The 27,871-nt window shown below is 34.3% G+C and overlaps 1 protein-coding gene across 1 annotated transcript in view; it reads left to right on the top strand.

Moving 5' to 3' along the window:
• Positions 1-27,871, top strand: part of Hml (Hemolectin) — an 87,520-nt gene that overhangs the window by 49,893 nt on the left and 9,756 nt on the right. Inside the window, exons 45-69 of the mRNA XM_068773541.1 lie at positions 514-619; positions 1,486-1,750; positions 5,749-5,985; positions 6,266-6,500; positions 7,162-7,310; positions 8,137-8,387; positions 8,915-9,132; positions 9,399-9,616; positions 10,239-10,430; positions 10,912-11,039; positions 12,187-12,303; positions 13,625-13,744; positions 14,561-14,710; positions 16,241-16,399; positions 16,948-17,111; positions 17,836-17,965; positions 18,489-18,575; positions 18,932-19,094; positions 19,759-19,869; positions 20,431-20,649; positions 21,271-21,368; positions 22,161-22,364; positions 24,566-24,685; positions 25,890-26,048; positions 26,999-27,145. Coding sequence (XP_068629642.1) covers positions 514-619; positions 1,486-1,750; positions 5,749-5,985; positions 6,266-6,500; positions 7,162-7,310; positions 8,137-8,387; positions 8,915-9,132; positions 9,399-9,616; positions 10,239-10,430; positions 10,912-11,039; positions 12,187-12,303; positions 13,625-13,744; positions 14,561-14,710; positions 16,241-16,399; positions 16,948-17,111; positions 17,836-17,965; positions 18,489-18,575; positions 18,932-19,094; positions 19,759-19,869; positions 20,431-20,649; positions 21,271-21,368; positions 22,161-22,364; positions 24,566-24,685; positions 25,890-26,048; positions 26,999-27,145 — 4,147 coding nt within the window. The remainder of the gene's footprint in view (positions 1-513; positions 620-1,485; positions 1,751-5,748; positions 5,986-6,265; positions 6,501-7,161; positions 7,311-8,136; positions 8,388-8,914; positions 9,133-9,398; positions 9,617-10,238; positions 10,431-10,911; positions 11,040-12,186; positions 12,304-13,624; positions 13,745-14,560; positions 14,711-16,240; positions 16,400-16,947; positions 17,112-17,835; positions 17,966-18,488; positions 18,576-18,931; positions 19,095-19,758; positions 19,870-20,430; positions 20,650-21,270; positions 21,369-22,160; positions 22,365-24,565; positions 24,686-25,889; positions 26,049-26,998; positions 27,146-27,871) is intronic.

Raw genomic sequence — 27,871 nt, forward strand, 5'->3', positions numbered from 1 at the left:
AACATAATCTACTGAAAAAAGAAGATCCTTCCATAAACTCAACAGTTGCTTTTTAAAATTAAATTTATCAATTTTTATGTGTACATTATAATATCAACCTTGTAAATGAGTCAACAAACCAAGTTCTACACATTTAGATCAAGTAAAAACTCGAACTTGAATGCTGTAAGTTTCATTAAATAATAAACTTTTAACTTCAACTTTAAAACTAAGTAAAGTAAGGTCTAAGATATCAAATATCTGTCTCTATAGACTTTATACTGTTAGAAGTTATTGGCCTATCGCAATCTTATAGAAAAAATAATCTAAAATAAAGTTCCAAAGAAATCACTTTACGAGTATATAGAGATTGGAAACTTTTTGTTGAGAAATGAGCTATGCATTCACTTTTTTGAAGCTTTTACATCTATAGCCAATGAATCTATATAACCAAAATTACGATTGTGGCCAATAAATAAGGTTTAACAGTACGGTAGTTATTATTAAAATTGAATTTATGTGTGACTGTTGCAGTTATGCTGTGGGTTCGATATTCCGCGGAACGGACTGCGACGAGTGCATGTGCAAATTGGGTGGCATCACCGACTGCAAGCCGGTCAAGGAGTGCAAATGCGCGCCGGTCAGTATTAATATAAATGCGTTCGTATTTGTAGTCAAACTCTATCGACTCCATGTTGGTACAACCGCATCGCCTAATTTTGTCGTCAATACCGAAACTACAACTAACCAGAAGTTTGCTATAAATAATAAACTAGTAATGTAAAAAATCAGATCTACAATATATGTTAATATCAGGATGTATAAATATATTAACCCATATTAGTTACTATTCTAAAATTTTGCGAGCTCTTTCATCTACATACATATATAAAAATGAATCCCTATTTACCTTGGTTTCACCATACTTATCAATTAGATATGATTTGGATCTTTTCACAAGCATCTGTCAAAATTAGGGATCATAAAATAAATTGGTTTATTTCATAGTTATTCTATTAATATAAAATAATCCAAATAAATTTATTGATCACTCTAAAATACGATATATTAATTATTTTATATTGGAACTAGCTGATCCCGCAAACGTTGTTTTGCAAAAAAAATTAAAGTTTTTAATTAACAAATGTAAGATAAGGGTTGATCGTAGAGGGGTGAAAATTTAGGTTTGTGTGTATTTTTGTATGCTGTATCATAATAAAATAAAAACCAAAAAAATTGTCTAAAAAATTTAAAATAAAATTTAGGGGTGGATCACCCTTATCACTTAGGGGTATGGAAAATAGATAGTAGCCGATTCTCAGACCTACTGAATACGCATATTAAATTTGGTAAAAATCAGTCAAGCCGTTTCAGAGGAGTTCACGTTCGAACACCGTGACACGAGAATTTTATATATTAGATATCACAGGCCAATAACTCCTGGCACTTCAAAGTCTGTTGAAGCAACAGATGTTATATAAACTATACATACTATATACGCCACAGGACCTTGTACCGAAGCTGTCTTCGTCCACCTGCGAATGCTCGTGTGAACCTTGCCCTGACGGCACCAGGATCTGCCCGAGCAGCAAGCTGTGCCTGCCGTTGGAGAAATGGTGCGACGGCCTCCAAGACTGCGGTGATGACGAACGCGAGTGCACCACCAGCACCAGTACCACCAGGACCACCATCACGGAGCCGACCATTGTAACGACAGTCGTGCCCACCGACGCTGTCACGCCGCCCAGCACTGCCGTGACCACACCCAAACGTAAGCTTTTCTCAATCTACTTTTCATACTCGAAATAACATAACATACTTTAAATTCGGTCTATAATAAATTTCTTGTTTACTATTAATTTATTCAAAAATACTAACTTTATTTGTATCAAATGAGTTACTTTTTTCATTAAACGTCTTTTAACGTTTTAATAAATAACGATTATTAAAAAAAAAAACTTGAAAATAAATATTTTATAGGCTGTATGATAATAGTAGTAATATATTTATTTCTATCACCTCCGTTAAAGCCTTTATATAACTGTTACTTGCAATCACGTATTTAGAAAACAAAACAGTTATTTCGTAAATAAATGAAATAACCCCTAAATTTACTATACTAAGGACATGTGGAAATGATCAAAAAAAAAACTACGCGATTGTTTTAGGTTCTTCTCAAAGTCAAAATGGCTTTGTTATATAAGATCATTACGATCATTTATAATCGTCAGCTTAAAATTAAGCATACGTTAGTTCGTAACTTCGCGTTCGCGTCACTTACTACGAAGAACTAAAAAGAAACTCGGGGTTTACAATTTTTTTTGGTGTTTGTATTAACAAAAATATCCTTAAGATTTAAACAATTCATTATCAAACATCTTTATCGTGAACATAGTCTGTAATAATATGCCATTTAGAAAAGCCTGTGCTAAACGAATTTCTTTAATTTATTTAGAGATGAATTTACTGCGTCGCTTGATAGTTTGCTATTAAATCGTATATATCGTCCTATAAATGTGCAACAAGTTTAAAGAGAGTAACTTTATTTTTATTCCTTAGACGCTGACGGAAATTCTCATGTTAGTTTATCGTAAATATATTAGGAGTATCTTTGAATTTATTTCTGAGTGACTCCAGATAGCACTTTTCTGGAGCACAAAAATGGAATCTACGTCAATTGCACTGCCTCAGAACAATAGACCTTATGATATAATGTTATAAAAACAGCTGAAGTATACTAAGCATGTGGTGTCAAAATCGATCAGTTGACGGATCTTTCGAACAGCATACGCTGCTGAACTAAACATATATGCAGATCCTATTGTATACTCCTGACTTGAGAAGAACCTTCGTGTTCATGAATGTTAATTTTAAGGCTGCTTTGATTATAAGGAAGTTCAATTTGATTATAGTTATTATCTAATTAGAGTCTGCTAGCATTCATCTCGCGTCGTACTCAAATGGTATACATAAATGACCCAAATTGTAAAATTAAGTTAAAAATTATCGTGTAGAAAAAAAAGCAAACGTTTAAATCGATTTCGAAGTAAATGCATCCACCTGTAATAACAAAATTATCAATTGGCAATATAAAAAAAAAATTAAAAAATCACATCAGGCTTGTCTTTAACAGGCGGTATCAGGAAAAAGAAGTTAAAGGTAAAAATAAAGAAATCGAATAAAATTCATTCGCCAAGGTTACTACTACAGGAAGTATATAATAAGAAAATTAAAAACAGTCTTAGCACGGAACAAAAGAAAAGCAGAAAAAATACCACGACCAATGGTAAGGTTCCGACGTCGAAAGTAATACAGTACCTTGCCTGAAGAATTATTCAGCTTAATAAATGCTAGAATGCAAATTAAGGAATAATTGCTGCACTCTATTATAAGTACATATGTGTATATGATAGATATAAAGCGTTACTTGTATAGGTATTTAAAATTTATTTATATACGCTTATATATGCTTTGCCGATAATATTATCATAATAGCTGAAACCATGGAGGACCTGGCTACAATGCTCGATCTCAGTAGTGCCTCCGGACACGTGGTCCTTAAAATAAATATGGACAAGGCGAAGTTGACGTCAAATGTCAATTTCGTACCTACTCAAGTAGTTGACGCAGGTAATACGCTCGAAGTTGCAAAAATTTCGTGGGACAAACCACTCGCAAAATCCAACTCGGACTGGTAGCATTCGGGAAGCTCCGAATCATCTTCTTATCCAAAATAACCCAATGCCTGCAGACTACGGTCATTGACCATCGTGTTTTGCCGTTGATAATTTACGGATCCCAGACGTGGTCATTTATGGTAGACCTTGTAAAGCTAAGGGTCAGAGAGCAATGGAGAGTAATGACAAATGAGGATATCCGCAGAAGAACCAAGCTCTAGAAGTAGGAGAGACACATCACTCGTACAACCAATGTCAGTTGAGTCCTAAAGATTCTTAAGTGGCGACCATGAGGTGATAGACGCGGCGTGGGTAGGTCAATCATCAGGTGTACCAACAAGGTGGATAAGGTGACAGGAAGTCGCTGAATACGAGCAGCTTAACACCGGATACCGTAGCGAACTATAGTGGAGGCCTATACCTTGCAGTAGGCGTCTATCGTCTGAAAAAAAGAAGAAACCTATGTTTGCTTATATATGCGAGAAAAGTATTTGATAAGTTGATTATTGGACAAAGTATAGACATTAAAATAATAAAGGTCATTTTAAAAAGACACTGCCAGTTCGTCACACACTTAGTTTTTAAAGTATATCAGATAAATAGCATTAAGAGGCTTTTATCCTCAGGTGACTTCTTTATTGTCGCAGCCAAGTTCCTTCTAAAACTTAGTGTAAATTGGATTTACTAGTGCCTCCAGAACGATAGTATACGTTCGATGCTTTAGCTTCTATATGCCTTATTCATGTATGAAATTTACTAAAATTTAAATTTTTTAACACTACACGGACGGTAAAAAGTAAATCACGAAATAATTGATAAATTGGTCCTATTTCATAATCATGATTAGGGCTTATAATACCGAACTAAAATCTTAATACCGGTATTTGGTATTTGAAATTTGAAAAACCGGTATTATTATTAAAAAAATTACTAGTTATATTTTTGCTTACCTCAGTTGCTATATTGACTTGTTAACAAATAATATATGACATCCAATATTAAATTCAATGTTACATTTTACATATAATAGGCTCATTACATATTTAAGGAAGCAAAAAATATAATTAATTGATAGTGTTTATGAAATAATATTAATAACAAGCGTTTTGTTTATTAAAGTATGCTCTTAAAAACATAAATAAACAATCGTTAAATTTTTACTTTTAAACACTACAGCTGATTTGCAAAATGAAACAATCTTATCTAAACAATTTAATAATTTTCGTGTTACATACTTTATGTATTTGTATAAACGAGATCTATTTATTGGGCAGTAAACGTAAAACATAAACAATCGCTTTATATTGCCGACACCGCCGCTTCTAGATGGTGCCATACTTCGTTCGTGTAATCAGTGTGCCTGATATAGATTTTAATACAATGAAATTGTTTGTATATCTTAAAAAAATCTTGTATTAAATTAATATTATTTTAAATTGGATTTATAATGTGCATAAATTCAATTTTCATCAACTAATGTAACACCGAAATACCGGTATTTTTACATAAATACCGGTTTTTAATAACGGACAAAAATCGTCCGGGATTCCGGTATTAGGGATCCCGGAATCCCGGTATTGTAAGCCCTAATCATAATCATCATTACAGTCGTAGCATGCACACAGCTGAACATAAGCCTCTTTCTTAGATTTCCACTAGGACCAGAAAGAAGTTGCCTTTATCCTGCAGTTTCCATCGACTATAGCAAGGTCATCAGGCAAACGCCACGCCATGAGGTCTTTTTTACAAACCGAAAATTCTATGATAAGCATGAAGTAGTTATATAAGCCTTCAATTATATTTTCTATCTATATTTATCTTCTTCGAGACCTTATTATTGTATAAATTATTACCCCTGTACCTAGATCTCTATAATTATATAATTTCCTTTCAGTATTATCTACACTGCCCACTAGTTCAAAAAATCTTAATATATTAATTCTACCACATAGTCTGTACCTAGTGTAGAATGTTGTGTTAAGCTTAATTTTAATTCTGAGGTTATAGAAATCGTATATGGCTTTTACAAGAAGATATGGGTAAATTTTGAAAATAGAACATAAAGAAATTTAAATTTTTTTTCGGAATTCAGCGCTGGAATGTCCCAAAGTGGAGTGCCCGCCTGGTTACTTTGTGCAATACACGTCGACCACCCGTCCGAGCTACTCGCGATCCTTGACATCGGACCTGCCACCGCCCAGACCGAGATATTCGTATCAGAAATACTACAAAGGAGGATACTCTAAGGGTGGCTATTCTAAAGGAGGATTCTCGAAGACCGGATACACTAAGAACAGATACACTAAAAACACTTATACTCCTCACTATAGTGAGTATTGTTACATCAGCATTTAATTTTCTCATATAAAGACCTCAGTAGATAAAGAAGCGGTATCTAATGTTTATGTTCCCAAATTTGGTATTATTTATAATATATACCTATAATTGCAATAGTATTTTTCCTGACATATTGTAGTCTTTCTGTTCATTGTCTTGAATATCCAATTATTTTCTCGCAAAAAAAAATATAACTGATTTATGGATGATTCATTATTAATTATTTATTTAAAAAAAATCAAATACTAAACTTAAGATTTATGAACGCACAGACCGACCAAAGGGCCCGCAACAAAACCAGGCGTTCACATTGGACAAGCCCTCTCTAACGCAGAGCTCATTAACGTCCAAGGAAGTCTGCCCGCAGTTTAAGTGCATACCGAAACTGCCACCACCTCCAAGACCTGGCTCCACGCCTGCACCTCTCATCTGTTCAACGCCCATTTGTCCTCCGCAATACTCTCTTAAACTTGAGAATGTGCCCAGCGAAATCAACAAGTGCCCACAGTAAGTATAATTAGATATATCTATAGATGTTTCTTTACCGTGTCTTTCTTTTCGTCGACTAGATAAGAATCGTCAATCGCTATTTTAACTGCCAACTTGTTGCTTCTATTGAACAACACTTGTGTTTCTTTGAGGACCGACTGAAGATATATTTGATAAGTAAATGTAATCATTTCAAAACGAGTAAAATAGCATAGTGAATAATGGTCTAAAATTAGTTCATACGTAAGACTATTATGCAAGCACTTCTTTTAAATTACACAGAAGAAATTAAAATTGTAGAACTGAAAATTCGAAAGCTATGTTATGCCCACTATTTTGCAATGAGTGATATATCACCCGAGGTGATAGTTGTGTATAAAATGTCTTGATATTTTCTGAATTAAAACGTTCACAAACCAACCGTGTTTCGAGGATTTCATATTGAACGATCATTTACCGGAACTATGTATTATAAAGCAGCATTCCGTACGGAACAACAATTTAGTTTACTTCACATGATAGTCTTTTATTACAGTTAGAATGGAGAACATAAGTCTTTCAATATATGATGTAGACTCATCTGCACTGAATCCACAGGAATTTCATCATGTACAACCTTACTGAGAGGTTAAAATTTCGTCGATAAGAATATTAAAACTATTTAATGCGTGTTCCTCAGGTATGTCTGCGTACCACCTATCGAAAGACCGGTATATTGTAACGTCACTGGACGCACCTTCACCACCTTCGACGGCACCGAGTATAAATACGACGTATGTGAACACATCCTCGCCAGAGACAACCGTTTCGACGCTTGGACTATCTTCGGTGTGTATCATTTTATTATGAAGCTACAAAATCTTTTGTAATGTCTTTATTTATCTATACTCCATAGATAAATAAAGTTATTTCACAAAGGATCAAACTACTTATTACAACTTATTAAACGTTCTGTAGAATAAAAGGATAGATATCCTTGTATACATACGAGCACGCGCAAAATGGATGCGAACAGAAGCGTGTACAGTTTAATCATCTGTATTGTTTTTATCGCTCTCTGTCACTCTTTACATTGCTTTTTAGTTATATGGTATAATGCAGTTAAAATGGTGAATTGACGGTAAAACGAAAGGAAACTGTTTTCCTGATATTTGGGGATATCAATTCTTTTAATATATTCAACTTATCTGACAATCTATTGACCCATTAAACTATAAGCATATGTTATGCTCTTTATTCTGTGGTTCAACGAGCATCTCACGAAGTACTAAATGGAACAAATTTGCGCAAAAAATTTTAACTCACAAAATGAAAGTTTTTCATCTAATCAAGTATCTACTTCTTTACATCTTAAACATTTTATATCTTGCTTAAAAAATAAATATCCTTCCTTACTTTTATTCTTATACCTCGTTAATAATAATAACAAAACGCAAAAGACACTACAGCACATCTAAAAACTTATTTGTGAGCAGTGGCAATCCTATATAATTAATGCACAAAGTGTGAATTATATAAGTTCGTTGTACCCCGGAAATGAAACTCGCGACCTTAGATCACAGGTCTCAGTCTTCTACCGCTACCATTGTTTGTATTTTTAATAAGAGTTAATCAAAGAAGATATTAATATATTTATTCACTTTAAAAACTTTAGTTCAAAAGAAATGCCGTCAAGATGGCTGCGTGAATCGCCTGCTGGTGCTACAAGACGACCAGTTGATCCTCGTGAAACCTAACCTCATGATCGAATATAACAATTACGAATACACCGTAGAGCAGACGCGTCAGATCTGTTTCCAGAAGAACAGTTTCGATGTCGACCGCCTCGGTAACGGCGTCTCCATCAAATCCAGGAAATACAACTTCACCGTGCTCTATACAACTGACGGCGACGTCAAAATTGGAGTGAGTAAATTAAAAAAAAAATAACTCTTCTATTTTCAAAAAGAATAATAGTAACATGCATTGCTTTTTAATACAGAATAATTTCTGATAAAAACAGAAGTATCTATTAGTCCACATTGTATCCACATTCGGTCCGCATTGTAGATTACGTCTCACACACTCTCTGTGTAGTAGTTACACTAGACTTAATTTATAAATTAAAAAGGAAATATTTTCATTAATATCAAAGCAATGCAAGCGGCTAACACAGACCCAAGAAAGTGTTTAGCTACTTGATGTGTGGGTTGTCATTTCTTGCTTGGACTACCAAATACATGTAATAATAATAAAATAAAAACAATTCATATTTCACATTCTGTGACACAAGAGGGTTGCATATAACTGCAATAGAAGGTTAAAGTAACTAAGAAGGAAAATTTAGTAGAAAAGAAAGATAGATAAGAAAGAAAAGTTAGAAGAGCATATATCAAGATGTTCCATGTTATTAGTGTTGGGCAAGGTATAAAACTCAAACTTAAATTCACCAGGTTTTCAAAATTCACATGGGACACGTCGATGGTCTTTGCGGTGCTTACGACGGCGACGCGAGCAACGACCGTCGCATGCCCAACGGACGTCTGGCAACCAGCATCGACCAGTTCGGTCGATCCTGGGCCAAACCCGGCCTCAAACCCGAAACCTGTCAGCCTAAAGTCATACCACCTGTGGAACAAAAGAAATGCTGGGACATGTGTAATGTTATCATGTAAGTAATATTAATATGTAAGAAATTTGCTGCCCATGCTGCTGGTATCCCGCTTTGCAAACTTAATGAACAACTCCTCAAACCCCTTGTAGGTGGAATTCGTTAAATTCTTTGTTACTGTATGTATATATATTTGTATATATATACATAAATATACATAAATATGTATATTTATACATATATGTATGTGTGTATATATATAGGTAGATTAGGACTTATTGCTTTGAATTTTCGATGTTTAATATGTTGTTTAAATTCTTTAATAGGAAGGAACCTATCTCCCAGTGCGGAAAAGTTCTAAACTTGGACAAGTGGCGTACAATCTGTCTTGAGAAGATCTGCGAATGCGCTGAACAGGTGGTGAACGGCACCAAGAGGACGGAGGAAGAATGCCGTTGTCTATTTGTGGAACAGCTTGTGGCCGAGTGCCTCGCCGCTGACAAGGACCTGGATATCCAGAGCTGGAGAATGCAACTCGATTGTCGTGAGTATTTTTAAGCAAAGGTTTTGAGCAAGTAATTCGACTGTTATCTTTTTAGCGATTGAAGGATATCGGCGACGAAATGGAAGGTATAAAAAGGTCACAGTTAGGTATTGTAATCCTTTTATAGCTTCGGCCAATTGCAAAATTGAAAAGCTATATTAACAAATTGATAAGGTTTAACCATTATAAAATGTGACCTTAAACTAGATGAATGAAGAGAGGCAATGTATGAAAGGAACATTAGTCTAGAAAGAAATATTAGAAATATTGTAGAATATACGATGATACTATAGAGATCTTATGACGAATGATGGAAAATTAACCAGTATAAAAACCCATAGAAAAAGACCATAAGAAAAACCATAAAATTGCGAATTGTAAGTCCGCGAGCCACCAACTTGTCCAATATTAAATCACGCAATGTTTTATCTTCCCTCTTGGCCTAGTGGTCGTAGCCTAGTTGATACTAAGTCTCAGGTCTTTCTTGTCATCTTTGATTTATAGAACTGCAGTTCTTCTGCTATTTTAGGTGATGAATCTCTACGCCTGGCGATGATTAACCTGGTTTATAAATAAGTAACTTTATGGTTCTTTTTGTCAATTCCTTGGTAAATTTTAACAGCGGCGGAGTGCCCAGCTCCGTTGGTGCATTACGACTGCTACCGACGCCGGTGTGAGCCTACTTGTGAAGCGGTTGGTGCCTCCTCCCGAGGATGTCCACCTGAGGACGGCCAATGTTTCCCTGGTTGCTACTGCCCCGAGGGACGCCTCCGGAAAGGAGACCAGTGCGTTGCACCCAACGAATGTCTTGACTGTAAGTTTGATATGTTTATATATTGTTTAGGTTAACAGTGATACTTTTGCTCCTTTTCAGATGATAACGAAGGTTTTTAAATATATAATCTGTACAACCGCTTTTCTGTTATTCGCCTTTAGATAATACCACGTATTCTTTCACAAGATTCGATGTGTCTAACAGAGCGATTGGTGATGTTGTTATCGTATAGGTGCATTCATAATTTTTTTGTCGTAAATTATTTTCAAATTAATTTTGTAAAATGAATAGATTCGAAATAAAACGTTATTACTAATATTTAAAAACCTCATTATTTCGGTAAAATGTTCCAAAAGACGAACCTAATGTATATCAGTTTTAATATTATAATTATTCATTAAGATTAAATAAAAAAAAATGTTGTATGTACAATATAAATTAATTATGGTGGTATAATGTCCTCCTAAAGTTTTGTTGTTTGAAACTTCTAAGTGTATCTAAATATTTAAATTCTCGATAGGCAAGTGTCATGGCGTGGGAACCCCCGCGAAGTACGTGACGTTTGAAGGTGACGACTGGCCAGCTCTAGGAAACTGCACATACCTCGCCTCCAGGGACAGGAATGAAACTGGACACCATAAGTATCAGGTGAATAAGAATATAAGAAAAATACGTGTATTTAGACAAAAGCCTTTTGTTACCAATACACAACCTTTTAACTGACCAAAATATTGTCAGTCGAGAACACATTGACTATAGCTTAGACACTAATATATATATATATATATATGTATATATATATATATATATATATATATATATATATATATATATATATATATATATATATATATATGGTTTATCACCCCTACATGTGGAATAGACACTTGGTCTTCAGAGGGCTAATTATTTTTCAGGTTAAAATTATTATTTTTATAATGTTTTCTCTTTCCATTCTTGCAATTGCTTCCTATATTCTTCATGTTTCTTGCTTCACATGTTCTAACATTCTTTACATATAGGTATATTGTTTTTCGTTTATTAGTAAATTTACCGTGTGGTGCGCTATTGCACCACCTCCAGTGTCAAATTATAGCGCGAGTCAAACGCCGGCGCCGCGATCGACGGCAACCAAAGTTATGGCTTCACGAACGTCATCTTGTGTTTAGTATTAGAAAAAGCTTACGCATACGCTGGAACATTACTCACTTTAAATAGCAAAGAACAAAAGAAAATATTTTTGTGACGTTATCTCTAATATATATAATTCTCGTGTCACGGTGTTCGAACTTGAACTCCTCTGAAACGGCTCGACCGATTTTTACCAAATTTTATATGCGTATTCTTCAGTAGGTCTGAGAATCGGCTACTATCTATTTTCCATACCCCTAAGTGATAAGGGTTGTTAACCCTTAAAAATTTTTCTTTAATTTTTTGACGATTTTTTTTGTTTTTATTTCTTTACGATACAGCAAACAAAAATACATACAACCCTAAATTTTTACCCCTCTACGATAAACCCTTTTTTTATTTGTTAATTAAATATTTATTTTGCAAAACACCGTTTGCGGGATCAGCTAGTTGTTTTATAAAAATGACGATTCTTCTGACTGTCGTTCCAAAATCAAAATTGCAAAGTATTTTATTTTACTGTTTTGTCAAATACAATTATATATCATTGGAAAATTCTCGGCAAATCGTGTTATAACAAAAATATATGTCATTTACACTATCTAGCTTAATTTTTGTCTTGTAATGAAAACCCCATCAAGTAATAAATATATTTTGTATGAAGGTTTACGCAACGAACGGGCCATGCAGTGCAAACAGCGATGTTGTCTGCACGAAGACTGTTCATTTGATATACGAGGATAAAGTCATACAGATCACTAAGGAGACCGTCACAAACAAGGTAAGCAGTAACCATTATTAAATATACAGCATATGTATGGTTTTATAAAACGAAATAACGCTTAGAAATAAATTAATCTCAACCTTTTTGATCGACATACATTTTTTGTATTATTAGGACCTTGAATAAGTTCTCGCTGTTTTTTTTTTCAAAAAAAAATTATTTAAAATACAATGCTTACAATGACATTACTTAAAGTATTGTCCATCATTAGAGACCACTTTCTCCCATCTCTCTGGTAGCAATTGAATCCCCCGTCGGAAAAATGACTCATCTTTCGAGGCAATCCATGAATCAATACATTTTTCGGCTTCTTGAAAACCTCTACAGCCTGACGGCAGAGTCTTATTAATCTTATAATTAATAACTTATTATAACAATTATTTCATTGTATTACATGCCTATATATTACAATGCCTATATATACAATTTTCATTATATTTGATTATATCATTATATTCATTATATTTGATTATATATTATTATATCCTTATTATCTGTATTATCCCATTTATTTTATTATTTTTCTTATATCTTCAGTTTTTACATTACTTGACTATTCCTTACCAGAGCGGAGGTGTTATTTATTTTATCTCCCTTTACATGGGTGCTTTGAGCTGCCATTCCTTGTCAGAGCATCAAAAGCTATATTTTCTATAAAGACGAGAAAATGCGGCGTGAACGCCCAATCGGAAGGAGTGATATATTTTATTAGGACCCTTGTGTCCTTTGTCTGAACGAGTGTAATGGCTGTGAACTATTAAACGAGCACCGTGTATTACATATCCATCGGATTATTATTTTTTTTATTTTACTTGGAAGAAATGCGAAGTGAAGTTTTAGTCAAATCTTTCTCGCCAGTAATTCTAGAATCTTCCATTCCATCAATACTAACAACAGACAGATAAATGCTTGTGTATTATTCTGTTGTAACTTTTTTAAAATATACTGTTAAACAATATTAATTTGTTCAACTAACGAGACCAATGCTTGGTCAAAGAACCAGGCGATCATATCATCACAATTCTTTCTCTCGGTAATAATGTTTTTTTTAACCCTTTTCTTGATAATGTATCTGTAGAGATACATCAGAATTAAAAAAAAAATAGTGGATTCAATTTTGAACGCAAAGTAATCATTTGTATGTGAATGTTTAGGTAATTTCTTAATTTTCGAACGCTTGTTCAGTTTTTTCTGTTGGCATCCTTGGGTCTTAAAATTCGAGTGATATAAATATTAATGTGATATTTAAAAAAATCTGCCGAGTTATAAGTTAATCTTTATTTAAATTTGCATCGAAGTGTATTGTAAATATTTACAGCTGCAAACAACGATAAATGGCGAACCGGTGTTTAAATATCCCGTGAAGAACGACTGGACGGAGATATCGAGATTCAATGGCGACGACATTACTGTGAAGCTACCTGAAATTCATGTCGAGGTTTGTGCTGCCTTCAACTGTTACTTAAATCAGCCCTTCCGCAACTGTCAATACAATATTCACCATTACGCCATCCTATATACGCCCACTGCAAGGCCTCTCTAAGCAACCATAACTGATGAAGTGATCGGTCCTAGTGGAAGAACACGCCGCGTCTATCTGCTCGTGATCGCCACTCGACTACTTTCCAATTACAACGGCCATCGACCGAATTGGTACCTATTTTCAAGAATATTGAAACGTGTAGTACTAATAAAACTTAATGTTACGTAAGAAGCAAATATTCGCAAAGACCAAATAAGGTAAACAAGTAACATGACCTAATTAATAAAATAACTAAAAATTAATTCACAATGAATTTACATAAGAGGTAGGAACGAGAGGATCACTGTGAAATCTTTCTAAAACCTGTTGAAGGTTTTATATCTGTTAAAAGCGAATATCAGTTGTTTTGCGAAAATATCATAACAAGAAACAGTTTAATTTGAAAACTTAATTCAATCTATATACAACACTTGCTATAGTTAGAACTATATTTTTTATTGTTCAGTCATAAAGATATAACAAAAGATGTTAAAAGCTAATTATTAATATAAGTATCATGGTGATTTTATAAAATATCTTTTCTTGTCAATATAATCTATTAATTAACTTTTTTTGTCTCGGTGTGACTTTTAAAACACAATTGTCAACCGTGCACTGACGGTAGAAGCTAGTAAACTAATACAAAACTTTCGCGTTATTTTTAATATAAATAAAACTAAAATATTTTAATAACATTGTTTTTAATTAAAATATTTTTTATTTTTACTATAGCTGTCAGTTCTGCGCGCCAAAATGGAGTTTGACGTGCGCGTGCCGTCGTTCCTCTACGCTAACCAGACCGAGGGACTCTGTGGAGTATGCATGGGTTACCAGGAACAACTCTATACCAGCAATGGCACCGCTACCGACGACTTCGAACTGGTATATATTTATTCTATCCACAGATAATACAAGAAATTCTGTACAAGATACTCTCGAGATTATTAAACTTTAGGACTCACATTTTTATTTTTGTTTTGGACTCATGTTTTTCCGTGTTGGGTAGACCCCCTACTTACCTGATATTGATTTCCTGTAAATTTCTAACTGTAGTAAAGTTTAGTGTTAAAAACTTAAAGGAAAAACACATTTTAATTTATACATTTATTAATTGAATTTAAATTAAAACTACTCAAAATAAAATTTTGTATCTGTTATGTAAAATATACGTAACATTAAATAAACATAAATTAAACTATAAATAAAATAACATAAGCAATAAATCAATATTTTTTGTGAGAAGGATGAACCTGATGCTTTAATAATAAATTATCAACATTTGGCGTCAATTTTGTAAGGGTTAATCTTAAATCTCCTCGGCTACTGATGTCCAGTCTGTTTCTTTTTTTCTTCATAGGTACTTTTATAAATAATGTAAATGTTTTGATATTATAAGATGGTATGACATTAGTAAATAGGTACTATCAGTGTATGTGTTAAGATCCACTATCGTGGACCCCCATTTTCATTTCATGGACCCCCAAATTTTTTTTTCGCTAAAGTAAACTTCTTGCAGGTTCTCATAGACCCCTAGGGGTCGATATAGACCACTTTGGGAATCACTGATCTAATCGATTTGTTCTTTGTGGAAGCCTTTAAAGCTTGTATAATAGAGAACATATGTAGCCTAGATGTTTACGATTACCAGGAAACGTATACTTTACACAGATTCAATGTATATCTATGTATATATATACGTAAAAAGACAAAGACTTCACGCAAATAAACCTAATTCAATACGTAGAGATAGTATGGATTAGAGAGTGCCACATTTATTAGATTCTTTTGTTATAGTACCTGGAATAAATGACAATTTTACTCACGAAATATTTTTCGTGAAAATTGTCAAATGCGCGAAGTTCATAGTGAAAGTCAAAAGTTTGTTTTTTTTAAATTTTCAACATAAATACTAATTGTTTTGGAAATTTAAGCACAATTCTCAATTTATTTATTTTATACTGTATATACTGTATATACACTATAGATAATAATAAAAAAGAAACAATTTATGTAGAGATACAAGAGGCGGTCTTATCGCTCGAAGCGATCCCTACCAGACAACCTTTGGATGGAGATTAGAGACATGAAGGAGAGGACAGTTTAGGGTGTACATACATACAAATACATACATTATTTTCCACATTTTTTAACAAAAGAGACTTAAAATGACGAATAAAATCGATAAAAGCATTCTTGAGTTATAACGATACCAAATGAAATATGGCTTAGTTTTTACATGAAAAGATTATTTATCTTTACTTTTTAATATAAATACAATTTTTGTCGTTTGTAATAATAAATAATGTAATTCGGGGAAGAACAAACAATTCCATTGACCATAATAGCATATTTCTAAACAGAGAAAAATTCAATTCAGTTCGAAATTATTTAGTGTAATTGTAATGGTTTTAGTACGGAAAGAGTTGGCAAGCTGATAAGGAAGCCCTGGAACTTCTGGACGAGTCGCTGCTTCTGGAGTGCGGCGGCATGCCCGAGGAGCCCGAGTGCGAGCCATTAGCACCGGAGAACAACCCCTGTCTCGCACTCTTCGACCTCGAGAGCTTCGGACCGGTATAATCTCTTTACAATAATTAAAATTAAATTATTTATTCCTTCGATATAATTTCCAAGATATATTTTTTTTAAATTCTAGATAGATATTTGCATAAAATAGAGGGATAATTGGAGTGATAACGTCTGCCTCTACGATTATAACCGTCGTGGAGGTTCTACAGGCCACTTCGCGAAATGCTTCAGAGACAATTCTCTTACAAATTCTTTATCAGACCTTCATTAGTCATAGCTCTGGATCTTGAGCACCTGCGGAATGAAGACATGTGTGCGGCACTGAATCCACGATGGTGAAGGACCGTTCATAAATAAATATAGTATAAAATAAGGAAATGCTTGTATGTCAACAATGTGTATATTACAAAGCTGATAGAAACATAAACTGTAATGAAGACTTTAAATTAGTAGAAGTGCAATTGACTATGCTGAGTATTGATACTGTGGTAGTTTTTAATTTTTTTACTATTTTTGTGGTTTGTTAGATGCTATAATTGATTTTAATTTTTAATTAACATTAACGATATTAATATTGTTTATAATTTTCATAGTGCCACGCGCTAGTGGATCCGCAATCTTACGTGATGATGTGCGAATTGGAACTCTGCTCCTGGAACACCACTAACGCATGCCCCACGCTCGAGCTGTACGCTGCCGAGTGCCGCCAACAGGGCGTCTGTTTGGACTGGCGTAAGGACCGTTGTCCATACCCCTGGTACGTGCTTTTATTACAAACTCCCTTTCTCTATCTCTCTCTCTTTGTTGTTTTTCTCAGTATTTAAAGTAATAAATTCTCTCGACTCGCAAATCCAGCTCCAGCGATATCTAGTCTTGCGCAATTTTTCCATATGTCCAAATGTTTGATTTGGATGCTCTGTCATGTTTGTTTCCTAACGCTTTTGTTTTAAGTTGTCTTCCTGCTCCGGTTTCTAATTAGCGTACGTAGCCATAATGCTAATAATATATAGGTTACTAAAAGACTGCTGACAGATAGTTACTGATTATTGTCCGTAATTCGGAATTATTCGTACACGCTTATAACTATAATCTCTACAGGTGGTCCTATTTCAATAAAACGCATTGATGTTCCTTTGTTTTGTATAGCATTCTATAGGTTGTTTTAAAACTGTTAATGTATATTTATTACCATTGCATTACTTATCAGTAAATATATATATATATTTACTGATAAGTAATGCAATGGTAAGTCCAACGAATAAAACATTGACGTGTGAATTTCAAAATCAATACGTACTTATCACTCTACCCCAATATCTTTAGTTGTTTTTTTAAAGGCGGTACAGTAGTAATATTATCTACTATTGGCACTACTTCCGTTTGGGATATAATTAGAGTTCAGTATAGGTAAAAAATAAGATATAAGTAAATTATTAATGATATTTGAACTATAATAATTTATTTGTTCTCCAATTACATAGCGAAAGTCCACTGGTGTACAGAGAGTGCGTCGATTGCGAAAGAACCTGCGACAACAATGATGAACTAGAAAAGAACCCGAAGAAATGTGACAAACTGCCGGTAGAAGGTTGCTTCTGTCCTGAAGGAAAGGTGAGTCTTAACCCTTAATAATCTAGAGTTTCAATTTTGATACCAATCTTTTAAACCGAATGTTCACATTATCATTATATAATATTCTTTCCAACGAAATAAAAAAAATCTATTTTTCCCTTCATCTAGACCCTCAAGCAAACGAAATAATATTAAAATAAAATAACTTTCGTAAATCAGGCTACTAAGGGTTAAATACGTAAATTCAAATTATCGCACGGGTCCATCGTTGTACGAGAGCCGGGTACTGTTCTCTAGACTAACGACGTGTTCCAGATATAGGAAGGCTTTCTTGGAATGCATTGGCGTTCAAATTCACGTACCATATTAATAAAAACCAAATAATTCCATAATAGAAACAGATGTATCCAAATCCTCCAGTTATTGTATGATATAAAAATGTGACATCCTAGCGATGATGGTAAAGATATGGTTTTTTTATCCATTCCATCGGTGACCTGATTTGCTTAACTTAAATTAATTAAAAAAAATCTTTAAAAGCCAAGTGCTTGTCTTGCTATAGGTTCGAGTAAACAACACGTGCATAGAACCTGCCAAATGCTTCCCCTGTGACGCCAAGAAGGAACATTACACCGGAGACGAGTGGCAAGTAAGTTGTCGAAATTGATTCAATTTTTTTTTCATTAAACCAAATAATTTAAATATTATTATATAAACAAATAATTACTTTTAATATGTAAAAAATGGAGAAATTAATAAAAAACAAGAGAGAAGATTTTTAATATTGGCTTAGCTTCAAATTAATACAGGCGACCTATAATGCAAACCCTCACTCGGCTACATACTACACTAAAACGTGATCACATTTTTGAAGTTTCTTTTATATCGAAATTAACTCAATATAAATGCTCAAAGTCCGTTTCTGTGTAGGAATATCGGCAATTAAGAACGATAATACATTAAGTAGACAAATAAATATTTAAATGTGACTTCTCATTAACACAGGAAGATGCATGCACAAAATGCACGTGCAGCAAGCTCGCGGACTCAAATGAGGCGCACGTATCATGCGTGAAACAGACATGCACCGTGCCCGTGTGCAACGAGCTGGAGAACCTCGTCACCAAACCCGCCAAGCCCGGAAACTGTTGCGCTGAATATATGTGTGGTATGATGATCATTTTCCTAGTCTTGTTCTTTTAACTTTTATGTCCTTGTTATACCTGAATGTAGAGAAAGAGAAAGTATCAATCTTCTGGTGATTAAACTTCCTGTATCTCTCCTTTATTAAATGAAGTAAATAAATAGAGATCTCTTATCATTACCCAAAGACAGGTTCACCATCGGCTGAGAATAACTTATCACTTAGAGAATGAGTTGCATTCTCCCATTTATATATATTTTATATATTAAAAGAAACATTTATTTTGTGCACTGTATAACAATACGCTTCCGTGTAATGTCAACGGATTATTAAGTTTATTGAAGAAAAAAAAATTTTTTTCAAAAATCGTTTTACAATGTAAAGCATCTTTAGGTGATAATAAAGATCAAGTATGTATTGTTCTACTACTCTATTGAAGGTATTTTGAAGTGATCACAAAAAAAATCGATAGAGTTACTCGTGGGCACTTCCCGGGTCAGGCTGCGTTTGGAATCCGCTTAGATTTGAGTTGAAGAATGTCATAATAAGGTAGCTTAATTTTCTTCCAGTTTCCATAAATATAAGCTCACCCAGTATTTTTCTTTTGAGGAACGCAAGATGTCACTGTATCTGTTATATTTGTGGCAAGGGATATCAGTATCAAATAATTTACGTACATTTTTTTCAGTACCGAAACCAATTGAGAAACATTGTGAGGAACCAAAGAAAATGGATTGTGGATTCGGTCAAGTTCTGAAGCAGAAGAACACGCCCAATGGCTGCAAGGAGTTCTCTTGCGGTAAGAGTCAATAACCCAGAAAATTTTCACACTTCCTTTTTTATCACTATAGTCCTTCTTTGACGCAGGAAGAACTGCTTCAGAATCTCATCCGATCTTTATATCTTAAACAATATCTTTCATTATCCAACGGTTAGGGTTTAACTATTAGTGGGCAGGTGTACTAACTGAACGTATTCTATTTATATATATTCTTTTAACTAAATTTAATTGGTATAAATACTTTTTACTACTATGCCGCGAAAGTTAAAACATTGCCAGAATTTTTTTTAACTTTTTGCAGTACATAAATTTAACATATAAAAAATATTAGTTTAGCACATAACGAATATTGAGTTAAAAACTATGAAAGTTTAATTTTATACAAAAAAATCTTTAAACTTTATGTGATAAAATATATCTATACGATATAGCAGGTCTGTGAGCCTAGTACAAAGATCAAAGATTATTCTTTGGTGTACTAACATTGTTAGTTAAAAAATATAATAAATAAATAATCCTGACAAAAAGAGAAATTAAAAACAAAAAAACAGCTTCATTATAACTGTCGTTTGAATACAGAATGCAAGCCGGCTAGCGAATGCGAGGTGATTCCTCCGGACAGCGAAGTAGAGATAATGGAGCCGGGAATGCAACGCATCGTGGACTCGAGTGGATGTTGTCCTCGCGCGCAGCTCGTCTGCCGACCAGAGTCCTGCCCCGCACCACCGAGCTGCCCAGAGTTCCACAACCTCAACACCACCACTCTCACAGGACAGTGCTGCCCTGAACACAAGTGCGGTAAGTAAATACAAGTTAATAAAGTTCAAAAAACTAGTAGTCAGTGTATTACAGATGGCGACAGACCCACAATTCAATACCTCCCTCAAAGATAGCTACGTTGACCAAACATGCATTCACACCCAACGATATATCGCAACCGTAACTATCAAGAACCTTTCAGTCCCAACGGCTTCTGTTACTGCCATTTCAGACAAGAAGTTCTTCTAGCTATATTGGTAACACTGGCTCTTCTGTGGATCTCCTCATTTCTGGCTCTATCTCGCAGCGAAACTCCAAGCATATCCTTCTCCATTGCTCTTTACCTTGTGATATATATCTCTCCACTAGTTTTTTGTGACCAATTAATAATTCTTCTTCGTTTCTTCCTTCTAGCAGATAAACGATCACTGCAAGGCATAAGCCTTAATTTAATTACTTTTCATTCATGATGTTTAATATTTAATTGAAACTGTTACAAAGAATACTCTAATATACTTAAATTATTATCTGTTGTTATGCTTAAAATGCGTCTTTGTTGTAATCATTAGCAGACTTTACAAACAAAATAAGAAATTAATTGTTGTAATATTAAATAAAAACAATTGGCAATTATCAATCATGTTAATTGACTTTTTATAGAACTGCCAAAGGACAAATGCATTGCGAAGTTAGAGTGGGAAGCCGCGTCAAGAGGTGGAGAGAGACCTCGTGAAGTACCGCAATCTGTTCTAAAAGATGTGAGTTTATCGTAGAAAATAATTCATATTTCTTTTAGTATATTTAGCTTATTATTTATTTTACTACAGGCAATCACATAATTATAACAGGTTTGATGAACTAAAACAGGAATTTTTTATTTCGCTCTGCAAAGACACTCTGCGGTAATATCATTTTCGTAACAGATTATTTTTACTAAAAATATTGCATTGATTTACAACTAGACATAGAAATAAGAACTAGTCAATAAATTAATGAAAAAAACTTTGAATTTTCACTGTATTAGTAAATAAAGAAAGTTTAACACGGGCTGTATGTGTCGTTGCGTGAAAATGCGCACAGAGACGATAATCAAGTATCAAGAAAATTAAACCTTTTCTGGCAATAAAACTTAAAAGTGCAATTTGTGTGTATTTTCAAGATGATTAAAATATCACCATATATTACAACAACACAATATAATTATGCGGTAATTACTTAAAAAAAGAATAGCCTGCACTTCAAAACCAACGAACTTGAGCTTGCATTCATTGTTATACAACTTAGCAACTTATTATGACATTTTATTACGAATTATTAAAAAAAATTTTTAGTTCTATGTAAGGTGTCGGTGTGTGACAATTAAATATTGTTTACATTTGGTTAAGCACACAAATTAATGAATTTAGTGAGTAACATTATCTTATATGTCACATATATGTACATATGTCGATAATGCCACACCAAGATATATAAATGACGGTATAGAGTTAGCATTATATCACGTTCATCATGGCCTTACTTGCAACTTACAACTGAACATATGATAACAGCTAGACGCAGTGTGGCTGGATGGTCCATGCCGAACCTGCCGATGTGGTGAAGATGCACGAGGTGCATCCGCCCAGTGCAGTGTCACGGAATGCCCACCGCTGACCGGCAGCGAGCAGTTCGTCCTGGAACCAGTGCCAGTGCCATTTGAGTGCTGCCCACGCGCCGTGCAAGCCGCCTGCAGATATCACGACCGTGTCTACAAGGTAAGGAATTTTAATATCTTTGTTTTTCAAATAAATTTCTTTTTTCTTGTATTGTAAAGAATAAGGCTTAGCAATTAAAAATAAAAATAAATATCTGCTAAATGTTTGTCATAACTCTGTTTAAAAGCAATTTACAATTACATTTTCACAAAATGAAGGCTTGAAACTCATTCAAACTTTAGATTACAAACGATTCTATTAGTTCTGTATGTGTAAAGTTAAACGTCTAATATTATAGTTATTAAATTATACACTCGCAGCAATCAGTTAAAAGTTCGAATTGCTGAATCCGATCAAAAAATATGGTTAGCTATATATTTATTTCCTTCACTGATATGTGGCGCCATCGTATTCAAACTACATTGTACGAGGGTGAATCAAAAAGTTCTTGGAATCAATATTAAAAAATGCAAAGATTTAAATAATAATATTTTATTTTTCTACATAATCTCCCTCCAATGCAATGCATTTAGAATAACGCGTTTCTAACTTCCTTATTCCTTGTGAAAAAAAAATATTTTCTTGACTCTCGAAAAAGTCCTCTACGGCAGCTATAACCGCGTCATTATCGTGAAATTTTGTTCCACGAATTTCCTCTTTTAATTTTGGAAATAAGTGAAAATCACTTGGGGCTTAGTCCGGAGAATATGGTGGGTGGTCAAGGAGATTGAAGTCAGCACAGCGGATTGCGTTGAGCACAACTTCCGATCGATGAGCAGGAGCGTTATTTTGAAGGAACAACACGCCCAACGACAGTTTCCACGACGTTTTTCTTTAATCGCTTCACGCACTTTCGGGATTAAATTTGCATAATAGGGTCCAGTAATCATCTGGCCTTTTGGCATGTAATCAATAAAAAGGATTCCTTCACTATCCCAGAAACACAGAGGCCATAACTTTGCCAGCGGTAGGAGCAACTCGAAATTTCTTAATGGATGGAGAGGATGGTCGTTTCCAAGACATGCTTTGTCTTTTAGTTTCAGGATCAAAATGGTGGACCCACGTTTCATCCATGGTGACAAGACGACGGCTAAAATTATCCGAATCACGCTGGAACATTTCGAGATTACGCTTGGAAATTTCCAAACGTCGCTTTTTGTTTTCGTCGGTTAACATTCGTGGCACCCATCTTGCAGACACTTTTTTGAACCCCAGTGAATCAATTAAAATGGATTGAACGCTACCAAAAGATATCTTTAGGATCTCAGCTATATGTTTTATAGTCATTCTTCTGTCTTCCAAAACCAGATTCTCAACCTTTTTGACATTTTCTTCTGTAACGGAGGTTGAAGGCCGCCCAGAACGCGGGTCATCTTTACAGCTTGATCTACCACTTTTAAATTCAGCCACCCAGTACGCAACCGTAGAATAGGGTACAGCATCACCCCCTAATGTCTGCTGAATGTCCAAAAAAATTTCCTTCGTAGACATTTTTTTCAAACTGAGATATTTTATCACCGCACGTAACTCACTTTTATCCATAATTTTGACTTTTTAGCAACTCGTTGCACAGAAAAATTTATTACATGCGAACGAACTGACAAAAACAAGTGACAGTCTGCATAAATATAGTGTGATAGACACTCTTTAATTTGAATATCGAACTTGATCCAAAAAGGTTTCATATATATGCACTTCTAAGAACTTTTTGATTCACCCTGGTAAGTAAATTCTATCTCTGTGTGTCATTGTTTAAACAATGTGACCGCCATCTTCTATAATATATAGTGTTTTACAAAACATGATGTGCATTGAAAAATATTTTTAAAGCCTAGTAACATATTTTTAAATATTAAATGTCGTATGTAAAATCCACGCTGATTGATCCTTCACAATTAGAAAAAAATCTTTCCTAGTGTTTCGGATGTTTTCTAAAAGATCCTGGTAGCAAGAGAGTTCAATTTTTTCTACAAGCTGTTTAAGCCTTAAGTATAGTTAATAATATCTCACATTTACTACCTCAACTTGTTACAGTACTCATTTCATTTGCTAATTTGGCCACAATAGTAAGATTGACTAGATTAAGTTTTATAAAACTTTGTCTTTATAGCACGGTATTCCAGCAGCCTTGTAATTGATTGATAGACAAAGATAACGCTATACAAAATCTAAACTTATATCAAATATCTCTTTCTGCTTCATTCACATATAGTTGTTAAAACATTGCACATAATAGAAGTTTGTTTACAATTGGGTCACAGGTTGGAGAGAATTGGACGTCGCCGGAAAATCCTTGCGAGACATACCAATGCGTGCAAGTAGGAGAGGGTCAGCTTGAACGTATCACGAAAGAACAATTTTGTAATGACGACTGCCAACCGGTAAGATTGATCATTATTTACTTGACTTATTAAGTTACATGTGTAACAGTGCGAGCAGTAACTGAAAATCAGCGCTATAGCTTGATCAACAATAAAGTTGTCTTTCATTTCTTTTTCTATGTGTTTTTAATCTATGACTGTGCGAATGAACTTCGTTTTATATTAAATAATAATAATTTTTTGAAATAGTTCAAGGTTCTTTCCGTTCCGAAGAAGCTGTAAAAGCCCCTATGGTTAATAACACTAACTTCATTCGAAACAATAGATTAATAAAAAATGGTTTGTGTATATATTTAATCGTTTACCTTAAAAAATTACTGACCACCGGGAAAACTTAAACATATTACCTGAATTTTTGACGAAGAAATTTTATTATTCAGTATCTATATAACATCTTATCCATGCGTGGTTCTTCTCAATTTAACAGTCGTGGTGGATGATCAAGGCGCCCCTATCCTTCAGAATCAAATTTTTTGAGGAGTGTATACCTTTGCATATCTCTAAGACGCATTGTTAATTTTTCACGGTAAGGATGGTCCGTCTTAACTATCGCTCCGCCTAACGCGTCAGGTCTTGAAACCGGCATCGCCTGTCATTTGATGGTGGTATTCACCAATTAAATATATAAGAATAGGATCAATATTTAGCCACTTCCGCACATGCAGTGGTAGTCGTGCAATAAAAAGGACAGTGGACTCTGTGTTTGGCACTAATCGGTGTAACATAACTCCTGAAGATGCCCCGTGGAGAGGTGAAACACGTGTTGAGTGGTTTGTCGGTGGTGGTTCTGTAATTCGCATTGTTTGCCGCATACGCATTTATCAGCGGGCTGGCGGGCGGTGCACTTTGTTGCACGACTACCACTGCATGTGCGGAAGTGGTTAAATATTGGTCCTTTTCTTACTTAGGATGGACTTCCGCAAGGTAACGCCTGATTCCATTAAAAATTAAATATATTTCACAATTTTTATTTGTTAAGGAACAAAACTTTATTACATGACGAACTGCATACATATATCACGTACTCAGAAATAATGTTTATATCTAAATAATATTTAAAGCTACTTATGAGTTTCGACATTTAATATCATAAAGACAATATCAGAAAGTTTATTTTTCAACAGACTGTTCCAGCGTATATTATATCTTGCCTTTATATTTTATTTAAATAAATATCATCTATTAAACGTCTACCTTTGCCTAGGGTTGGGAGTACGAACCGGCCGCCGCGGACAGCGGACAATGTTGCGGTAAATGCAAACCGGTGGCTTGCGTCTGCGAGGAAACTCTGCATCCGATCGGCACCACCTGGACCTCACCAGACTTCTGCACCAACTACACCTGCGTAGATCTTAACGGAACTGTTAGTGTTGTTATTTAAAAATGTAACTTCTTAGCAGTCTATCAATTCATCGCACGGATGCTGTGATCATGGCGTTGTATTAAGACGTGGGGTTGACGACCCATGTAACTTTAACACGGTAACTGTGGCAATGTTTGCACGCGAGTTTCAACTAGTGCGTTGTGTGATCAAATAGACCCTAAGAGAACTTTTTTCATTGCGACGTGAGGTCATATTTGCCCAAAGACGCTGTCGGTTTCTATTAACTGTCAATTAATAACGCATATCATATCGTTGTTTTTGATACATAAACATAAATAAATGGAATGGTCATCTCTTTCTAGTTCATAGTAATCATTGAGATATTGCTGTAGCAGTGAGGAAGGGAACTCTAATTTTCTCTACGTACACGATGCAAGGTATGCATTGGTCAATATAACTGCGTGCAGCAGGTACCATATCAAGGAGGTTTAATCTAAGTCAGTTTTTCCGTAAATGTTTTTGCACCTGACCACAATCCGTATTATGTCCGACTATTTCATCTAAGGACAAAAAGAAGTATGTAGTGATGACTTCCGACTTTTAGTATGTAAATAGGAAATAAAAGAAATTGAGTATCCCTTCAATGTATCATGCTGGTACTTTTAAGAGTAGAATGAATAGGCCAGTTATATATATTTGTAGATTGAATACTGTTGTTAAGAATACTCGATGTTTGCATACGAATGATTGGACTAATGAACTGCTGAAAATCAATACCGTAATTCAAAGCGTTACATTTAAATGCGGATTTATATCGTAATGATCGAGAAAAATTAACTTGTCAGATACATCGCTTCTTTATACAGAGGAGATCCGGTTAAAATGACCCGGGTAGCAGGTTTAAGAGGATCTGTTTCCGAAATATCGCCTAACAAAAATTTATGATTAATTTTATAGTATATAATCCCTTCAATGTCTGTTCCAATTAGCTACAAGTTCAAAGCTCCAACGAGACGTGTCCAAAGATATCAGAGGAGATGCAGAAGCAATTCGTGCTGACAGAAGAGAAGGTTCCGGGCAAGTGTTGCCCGAAGGTCGAACCTGTTGCTTGTCGCGTAGAAGACAAAATTTACCAAGTAAGTTTTCTAGTATCAGAATAATTTAATTGTTCAATTTTTTATATCACGTTCACTCCTCTCTTGGGAGGTACAAGGTTTTTTACAATTCAATAAATTTTTCAGTTGTTTATATTTTTTATCCTCCCTTTTTCTGGCACTAACTCAGTCAGGCATTTCTTTATTTTTCTTCACAGTATCTCACATTTCTCTAGCTTAACTTAACTTCTTCTTCTTCTTCTGTAAATCACTTTTCTTGCTTCTACACTCCCAAAATATATATTATTCTATTTAAATGGTATAATAACCTGGTTAAATATCCTTATTTATTTTTACCACCTTTGTTTCCGGAGGACATTAAATGTACAAGATATTACATATTATCATTTTATTTTTCGTAATTCCCAGATTGAATACGCTTCAACCAAGTTTGTATCACTCTTTCTCACACTCCATTAGATGCGTAAACGTATAAATAATGTTTAAAATGTTCTCGTTAAATTATTTTTACCGAAAGAAAAATAAATGAAAAATAACTCGAGATATATTTTTACTTATATAAATGTAACATTCTTAATGTCATCAAAACTAGCCAGATACAAATAGTACAGCCAAAGAGAATGTATTACAAGTATACAGACAATTTTTCCGGGCCCAAAAGTTATCTTTATATTGTTTATAAATAGAAGTGTATTTGATATTTCATTTATTTCAATAAAAAAGATTGTAATGTCTGACGACCTTCAA

The sequence above is a fragment of the Battus philenor genome, unplaced genomic scaffold (assembly GCF_028537555.1).
Source record: "Battus philenor isolate CCGP_79_NKW_IND1 unplaced genomic scaffold, ilBatPhil1.0.hap1 SCAF_6, whole genome shotgun sequence".
Lineage (NCBI taxonomy): Eukaryota > Metazoa > Arthropoda > Insecta > Lepidoptera > Papilionidae > Battus > Battus philenor.